The sequence below is a fragment of the Brassica napus genome, chromosome C9 (genome assembly GCF_020379485.1).
Source record: "Brassica napus cultivar Da-Ae chromosome C9, Da-Ae, whole genome shotgun sequence".
Lineage (NCBI taxonomy): Eukaryota > Viridiplantae > Streptophyta > Magnoliopsida > Brassicales > Brassicaceae > Brassica > Brassica napus.
The window spans coordinates 43,973,098-43,981,733 of record NC_063452.1 but is presented as its reverse complement, the minus strand read 5'-3'; the positions used below and the strand labels follow the sequence as shown (position 1 = coordinate 43,981,733).

At 38.5% G+C, this 8,636-nt stretch overlaps 1 protein-coding gene across 2 annotated transcripts; it reads left to right on the top strand.

The window, feature by feature from the left end:
• The first annotated feature begins 973 nt into the window (after window positions 1-973).
• On the top strand, window positions 974-8,580 carry LOC106423175 (trafficking protein particle complex II-specific subunit 130 homolog). Of its 2 annotated transcripts, XM_013863955.3 has the most exons (21): window positions 974-1,179; window positions 1,519-1,748; window positions 1,853-2,034; window positions 2,363-2,546; window positions 2,815-2,905; window positions 3,123-3,283; window positions 3,376-3,465; window positions 3,562-3,723; window positions 3,961-4,022; window positions 4,191-4,281; window positions 4,512-4,675; window positions 4,838-5,051; window positions 5,159-5,704; window positions 5,798-6,010; window positions 6,157-6,547; window positions 6,636-6,726; window positions 6,854-6,938; window positions 7,042-7,228; window positions 7,522-7,820; window positions 7,906-7,996; window positions 8,079-8,580. In XM_013863955.3, the coding sequence occupies exons 1-21, from the start codon at window positions 1,116-1,118 to the stop codon at window positions 8,255-8,257; spliced, it is 3,777 nt and encodes a 1,258-aa protein (XP_013719409.1). In that variant the 5' UTR covers window positions 974-1,115; the 3' UTR covers window positions 8,258-8,580. The 2 variants fall into 2 exon arrangements, with proteins under 2 accessions (XP_013719409.1, XP_048624402.1); XM_048768445.1 differs by lacking the exon at window positions 974-1,179 and having other exon boundaries at window positions 1,564-1,748; window positions 1,833-2,034.
• Window positions 8,581-8,636: the final 56 nt, after the last annotated feature.

The window sequence follows — 8,636 nt, the reverse complement described above, 5'->3', positions numbered from 1 at the left end:
TAGAATCGTTGAGTTCTAAACTTTGTTCGATATACATATCAAAATACCACAGATAGATCGTTGGGTATCAAAAATGGCTAAGAAGATGGTCTTCATCAAATCTCAGCAGAAATAAGGAAAACATAATTTTGTTGTTGATTAAAGCATGGCTAAATAAGATGGTTTTGATCAAATCTCAACAAAAATAAGGAAAATGTAATTTTGACATGGTTGTTGATTAAAACATATAACTAAAACCTATCATTTTCCATACTAAACTGAGTCATTTTATAATAGAATAAGGTGAGTCAGAATATGACTAAAACGACAATACGATTATTCTACGAACCATTTCATTTCATGAAAAATACAATAAAATAAAAAGAATTGACACAAACCAAATCAAATTAGATAACAGACTTTGTAAGTAAACCACCATCCAATACTTGGTATATTTGAAGATGGAAATCTCTTTTGTTACTGTAAAGTGTATAAAAATGAATAAGAGAATGCACTTATGGACGCAAATTTGATTCTTTAATCATAAGACTAGTGGAAGCCCATTTGGTCCAGTGGTTTGATCAAGGGTTCATTAATGCTCCAGTGGTTTGACCAAGGGTTCATTAATGCTTCCACACCAGGAGGTTTGAGTTTCAATTCTCGGAGAATGCGGAATTATGTGAATTAAAGGAGAAAAAGCTTACAAGAGATCTACAACATGGCGAAAAGAGTACCGTCAAGCGTGGATCCGATAAGGCGGTTTAGGTGATGCAGTCAGACGTGAATCTTCATACGGCAGGTAGAATTGTCGGTTGTAAAATCGTGTGTAATATTTCTCATAGTTGTAATATCATAATTATCTAAAGTTTAAAAAAAAATGATAAGACTATGAGGTTCAACGAAATTTTGGACTGTTAAGTATGGGCTGTGATTGGGCCTGCAAGATTGAAGCCCACATTATTAACATTAACGGCAACATCTCGCACGTTTGTTAATGGGATTATAATGATGATAACTGTATTTGATTTCAGTAGTAGCTTTCTCGTCGAATCTGCTTCACCCTCCTCTCTGTCTATGTTCTCAAGCTAAGATCGATTCCGGATCTTATCAAAGATTCTGGCGTCGTGCAATTTCAGATGGCGAACTATTTGGCTCAGTTCCAGACGGTTAAGACTTCCTGCGATCGCATCGTTGCCGCCGGTAAACTTCTCCGATCTGAGTTTTTGCTGCTTTCTACCACTTAGCCATTTAGGATCGCTATTTTATTTCTCCTTTTACACATTTTGCGCTCTGATAATTTGCCACAATGTAGTTGAAGTCCGATAAAGAGCTGTAAATGACAATGTGATCTTAGATTCTGCGTTTTGAATTCTTTTGGGGCTTAGCGATTGACAAAATTATTGCGAATTGAGTTGTTTGGCTTCTGTGTTATGCTGAGGGCTGAGTCATGACTAGAGATTCCATGGATTATGCGTTTTTGTTTTCTCTCATTTTGATTCCGGTACCTGTGGATCCTACTTAGCTTCCCGTTTGTTACAGTCGAAGATGTGAGTGATCTGTGGCCCACGGTTAAAGGTTTGTTTGAAGAACATCAGCCATTAAAAAGAGCCTTCTTGACAAACAGGACTCGTAATCCCGTGCTCGTTGAGAACTTGCCCGTTGAGTTTATATTAACTACAGACGCCAGACTTCGGAGTCGATCTCCGCAGGAACAGTATTTGTTCTGGTTCCGAGAACCATATGCAACTATAGTTCTTGTGACCTGCGAGGTACTTGTCTTGTTATTATCTTTTGTTATGTATCCTCTCTCTTTCTTTGCTGTATTGGTCAGTATTATTACTTATTTGGTTAAGTTGTGTCTTTGACATTGCAGGATCTTGATGAGTTTAAAAACATTCTTAAGCCACGTCTGAAATTAATTGTTCAGAACGATGAGAGGGAATGGTTTATTGTATTTGTATCTAAGGTTCACCCAAGTAATGACCAAGCAACTAAATCTGTCAAGAAAGTATATGCCAAGCTTGAAGTTGATTTCAGTTCTAAAAAGAGAGAAAGGTTAGGATTGCTATTTGGGCAGTGTTTTTTTTTTTTTTTTTTTTAATACATGTGGCCAAGAAGCAAAGTTAAACCTTGCCAGATTCTCAAAGAGGCTTGATTGCTCATACTGAAATATGATTCTAACAAAAGTAGATTAGGATAAACAGTTGCAAAATAACTCTTCTCCTTCGCTAGATGCATAAACTAAACCCATTTAGCAGTAGTCACTCACGGGAATGAAGTTATCTGTAGATTAGTTACTTAAGATAATGCAGAAGGGGTAGATACTACGGCACATTTTCACCTGCTTGATCAGATTTATAATAATTTTTTCCATACTTTTAAGGTGCTGTAAGCTGGATATACATGGCCCCAATGCACATTTTTGGGAGGATCTAGAATTAAAGATTACCGAGTGCATCAGGAATACCTTGGATAGGCGCGTTCTATTCTACGAGGATGAGATACGCAAGCTCACCGAGCAGCGGTTTATGCCAATATGGAACTTTTGTAACTTCTTCATCCTGAAGGTTTTCTCTCTCTCTCTCCAATGTGACTGCTATGCAGATGATTAAATGGTTCAAAATCATGCTTCTTCCTTTCTGTAATGTGATTTTATACGGTTTTGGTAAAGTCTCTGAGATGGAGAATTATGGGCCACTTCTGTTATCTTCCATAGAAGTATGAGAAGAATTCTCATCTGCTAAGCTTAGAAATACCATCTTCGGTCCTTGCAGTCGCATTTGATGAAACTTTTCTCATTCTCTTCCAAGGTCATAATGTTCTATTCTGTCTCAGGAGAGTTTGGCTTTTATATTTGAGATGGCTCATCTTCATGAAGATGCATTACGTGAATATGATGAGTTAGAGCTCTGCTATTTGGAAACAGGTTATTTTCCTACACCTGTGTCTCTCTCTTGCTTATCCGTGGCAATAAAAATCCACGATTTTGTCTATTTGGTATATTTATTAGTGTTCTGCATTCGACAAACCATACATCTATCTTTATCTTTTAAAGCATTTGGGATCATCCGACAGACTTATTTCCTTTTCCGATCTTTTTTCCTGAAAAAGAAATAATTTGTTATGCATTCACTACGATGCAGTTAATATGCTCGGAAAACAGAGGGAATTTGGTGGATTCGATAGTGAAGATGACCAAGCTACGCTGCTGAAACCAGGAAGCAAACCATTGACACAGATTGTGCAAGATGATTCTTTTAGAGAATTCGATTTTAGACAGTATCTCTTTGCCTGTCAATCCAGGGTTAGTGTACACAAGAGCCATCATATTGATCAGTGTCCTTTATTTGCGTATCAACATTTTCATCAGCTTACTTGCATGTGTTTTTATTGCAGCTGTTGTTCAAGTTGAATCGTCCTTCTGAAGTTTCATCCAGGGGTTACTCTTTTGTTATCAGTTTTGCAAAGGCGTTGACCCTCCATGAGGTAGCCTATACTGTACTAAAGAAAAGCCTATTATCATAACTCTGATTTGTTGATTTGACCAACCTCATTTTTCCTCATCTTTCTATATTTTTGTAGAGTGTGCTGCCCTTCTGTTTGCGGGAAGTTTGGGTAATTACTGCGTGTTTAGCGCTGCTCGATGCAACTGCTTCTCATCACCATGATGGAATTGTTGCACCTAATATTGAGAAGGAATTATACCGTCTTCAGGGTGATCTCTATTCCCTCGCACGGGTTAAGGTAAAACTCTTCTTGCTTTCAAAATCCGGGGAATGAATACAACCCTTGTTTCTCAATTTGAATGGAGTTCGCCGTTGATATTTATGTTGTGAGGTGGTATAGGGTTTGTCTATGTAGTAGTTTGTTTTGTGTGATGTCCAAGCACTGTTTTGTTGTTTTGTTGGTCGAATACGAATTTAATAAGACACCTATTTTCAAGTGTTTATACCCATTGAGATGTCTTTATGTTCATTGCAGTTCATGAGACTTGGATATTTGATAGGATATGGAACAGACATAGAAAAAAGTCCACTAAACAGGTACCAGTCTATTTCTGTTATAGTATGTTCATTTTCTTGTTAATTAGAAAAATTCCTTCTCAACGACTTCTTGTGAAGAAAGGGTTAACCAGTTAGTCACTTTACCAAAACAAAGCAAGTCTTCGTTTGCTTGAACTATGTAGTGACTTCTACACAATTTTTGGGCAGTGCTTGTCTCAGTATGCTGCCTTGGCCAAAACCTGCGGTCTGGCCATCTCTTCCACCAGATGCTTCCTCTGAGGTGCTTGAAAAAGAAAAGGTATACGCTACATATTATGTTGCTTGATTGTGTTATCTGATAGCATTCTTATTGAAGCCAATCATTCTTTAGATTCAGGCTAAGAGTTAGTTGTGTTTGCATAGCCTCTCTTCAAACAGACATTATTTTGTTTTACCAGTGTATTGTAGTGGACATGAGATCTAGGTCTCCGTAACTATATTTACCATCTGTTTTTTTTTTGGAATGCTGATCTCCTAGTTTTGGTACAGACTATTCTTCAAGCAACTTCAAGGACCAAGCACTTTGGTATTCAACGGAAACCTTTACCCCTTGAACCATCTGTCCTTCTACGTGTGGCTAACAGAAGAAGGGCTTCTCTTTCTACTGGAAATATTCCTGAAATATTTGATGGCCGCACAGGCTTTACTGAAGGGTAATGATTTGCTTTTTAAATCATGTCCTTTTAGCTCTTATTGTTTTCAAATGTGTTAGCACTTGTTCTCAAATGTTTTTGAAATTCCCAGGAAGTATTGGAAATCATCACCTTTTGTTATTCTTTGAGGAACTGAAATGATATGTTTATATATTCCGACAGATCAGGTTTAGAAGCGTCTCCGAGAACACCTTCATCACGTAAAGTACAAGCACCTCCCATGTCAAGAACAAATTCTTCACCTGGAAATTTTGAAAGTCCGCTAGATAGGCCTATGAGGCTTGCTGAAATTTTTGTTGCCGCTGAGCATGCTCTGCGGCTTACCATTTCAGATCATGACTTGTTGAAGGCATTGTCATCTACTCAGGATTTCGAGGTAGCGTAAGTTCAAATGCGCAAGCCATTTACATAAGGATGGTGAAGCTTCTGATTTAAATTCATCTCTTTTTTCTATCTTCTCATGTATAAATTTTGTTGTGGCAGCATAAGTATCTTAATCTAACTAAAGGTGCTGCCGAAAATTATCATCGCTCTTGGTGGAAGAGACATGGAGTCGTTCTTGATGGTGAAATCGCAGCTGTCTGCTTCAAGCACGGGAAATATGATTTGGCTGCAAACTCTTATGAAAAAGTTTGTGCTCTTTATGCGGGTGAAAGATGGCAAGATTTACTGGCAGAAGTCTTGCCCAATCTAGCCGAATGTCAAAAGAATCTTAATGATCACGCTGGATACATGTCATCTTGTGTTAGGCTACTTTCGTTGGATAAGGGTTTATTCTCCCCCAAGGAGCGGCAAGCTTTTCAGATCGAGGTTGTCAATCTTGCACACAGTGAAATGGAAAACCCAGTTCCCTTAGATGTGTCGTCATTGATCACATTTTCTGGAAGTACTGGCCCTCCGCTTCAGTTGTGCGATGGAGACCCTGGAACTCTATTAGTTACTGTGTGGAGTGGCTTTCCTGATGATATCACCCTTGATTCGCTTAGTCTTACCTTAGTAGCCACCAACAACACCGACGAAGGCGGCCAGGTTTGCCTCCATTAGACATGAAAGTTCTCGTCCTTTTCTTTTATGAATTTCACGTTCTTAAGAACTACTGTATGTATTTGAATTGGGTTTCAGGCTTTAAAGAGTTCTGCTGCAACTGTGCTAAAGCCCGGAAGGAATACCATCACATTTGATCTGCCTCCACAAAAACCTGGTTCATATGTCTTGGGAGTTGTTACTGGTCAGATTGGGCGCTTGAGATTCAGGTCTCACAGCTTTTCGAAAGGTGGTCCTGCAGATACTGATGACTTCATGAGTTATGAAAAGCCAACCAGACCTATCCTGAAGGTAAACGATCTCCCAATATTAAGAAAATTTATTACGGATTGTGGAATAGTAGAAAATCATTAATTATACATGCATGAGTAATGATACTCTTATGCACATTTGTTTCCTTGGTTGATACTTGATACGATAGACATCTTATTCTTTAGGTTTCCAAACCAAGAGCTCTGGTTGATCTTGCTTCAGCAGTATCTTCTGCGCTGCTTATAAATGAAGCACAGTGGATTGGTATCATAGTACATCCTATAAATTACTCACTGAAAGGCGCCATCTTGCACATTGATACTGGTCCGGGGCTAAAGATTGAAGACTCATACGGCATTGAGATGGAGAGATACGTGGAAATAGATTGTGATGCTGGTGCATCAAAAGCTGAAGTTTCTGTAGAAGATAGCCCTGTCTCTCCAAAACAGGATTCAGAGGTACTTAACCTCTGCGATGGTAAAATAGTTTTCTCAGAATGGGCAAGCAATGTCAGTTCTATTCTGTGGGTCCCTGTTCGTGCGTTGAGTGAGAAGCTTGCCAGAGGTTCATCTTCAGGTTTGCAGCAATAAACTACTTTTCTGATTATCACATGTCTCTTGTCACATCCTCTTGCTAAATATATTTATTTATTTTGCGTTAACAGTCACTCCGCTGAAACAAGATATTCTAGAGGGAATGAGAACTGTAGCTTTAAAACTTGAATTTGGGATGCATCATAACCAGATATTTGAGAGGTATTGTATTTATTTCTTGTTATGACAAATCTGATCATATTTTTTTCTTGTTCCACATCAGCGGTTTGGCTCCCAAAACAGTTCCATTTCCTGATCAGTTTTCCCTCTGATTTTGTTATGTGAGCAGAACCGTAGCGGCACATTTTACCGACCCTTTTGACGTGACTACAAGGGTGGTAAACAAATGCAACGATGGCACGATGGTCTTGCAGGTAACCAACTTGAGCTCGTTTAAATTGATTTTGTTATTCTTAACCTCTCAGTCCTCTCATCACGTCAATTCAAGGTTATTAATCAAGTAATTCCTAATTACAGGTTATGCTACACTCCCTTGTCAAGGTCAACTTGATAGTTCTTGATGCTTGGCTTGATCTTCAAGAAGGATTTGTTCATGGAAAAAGTGAGGGAAGACCTACATCAACATTCTTTCCGCTTGTTGTGTCTCCAGGGTCTAGAGCAGCCGTTGTGTTCAGTATATCCCTAGAGAAGACGATGTCCTCAGGTATTCCTATTCTTCCGAATAACTATTAATTTTACTCAGTTTCTTACTTTAGATTTTACTTCTTCTCAAACACAGTTTTAACGCATCTGAAACTTGGAAGCTATTTCTGGTTTCAGAATATTACCAAGAAAGTGTGATAAAAGATACTGTAACATAGAGTCTATAGGAAGATTCACACCGTGTCAAAACTCTTGTTCTTTTCCTCCAGAAGTCATTTATGCATGTTAGCATACAAAATGACATTCGCGTACTTGTATTAACTGCGAACTGACTAATTGTTTGCACAACATAAGGGAAAGATTTGCAACTACCAGAGAGCATCCTGAATATCAAATATGAAATCAATGGTGATAGAGCCGCTGGAGCACACAAACCAGTGGATGCAGATCACTCTGGATCTGATTCTGAAAGGAGAGCTTTGGTGTTCAAGAGTGCTATCGTTTTGCAGCGTCCAGTGCTTGATCCTTGCCTTACAGTTGGATTTCTCCAACTTCCTTCTGATGGTCTTAGGGTGGGGAAACTTATTACCATACAGTGGAGAGTCGAGAGGCTGAAAGAACTCAAGGGAAGTGAAGCCGTAGAACAACAACATGTAAGTCATATCCAGATTGAGCTAGTTAATGTAGCTTCCCGTAAAAAATATCGGCTCATCAACTGTTATTGTTTATTTACACAAGGATGAAGTGTTATATGAAGTCAATGCAAATTCGGAGAATTGGATGATTGCGGGTAGGAAGAGAGGCCATGTGTCTCTCTCAGAAGAGAAAGGTAAATAATATTTCTTCTTCTCAGTTTTTTTATTTTCAAGAAATACAAATGATGATATGTTGTTTCCTTTGCTGGCTTACAGGTTCAAGAGTAGTAATTTCGATACTGTGTGTCCCATTAGTAGCGGGTTATGTCCGTCCCCCTCAGCTCAGTTTGCCGAACGTGGAAGAAGAAAACGTAAGAAGCAATCCACCGGGTCCTCACTTAGTGTGTGTCTTGCCTCCACTTCTCAGTTCTTCCTATTGCGTCCCTGTTAAGTAGAGAAGGTGGTTCATTTTTATCTTATCCGTACTCAACTCGAAGTTTCATTAGAGTATCTGCTACAACCAATATCAAAGGCGACGTATTTTATATCATTAGAGTATCTGCTACAACCAATATCAAAGGCGACGTATTTTATATTTGTATTTTTTTTTTTTGATGGTTTGCGATCTCATAGAAATATGAGAGGATTGAGTTGATGTCAATGAGGTTGGTTTTTTCTTGTATTTAAACCATGTTTGTATATGTCGATTACTGAGTTGGTCATTAGTGATCGACCTGTCGTTTCTTCTAGTAGTAACGACACTAATGATTTGATTACACGTTTAGGTAGTATTATAGGATCAGGTTATTAAAAGAACTATTTCAAAAGGTCAGG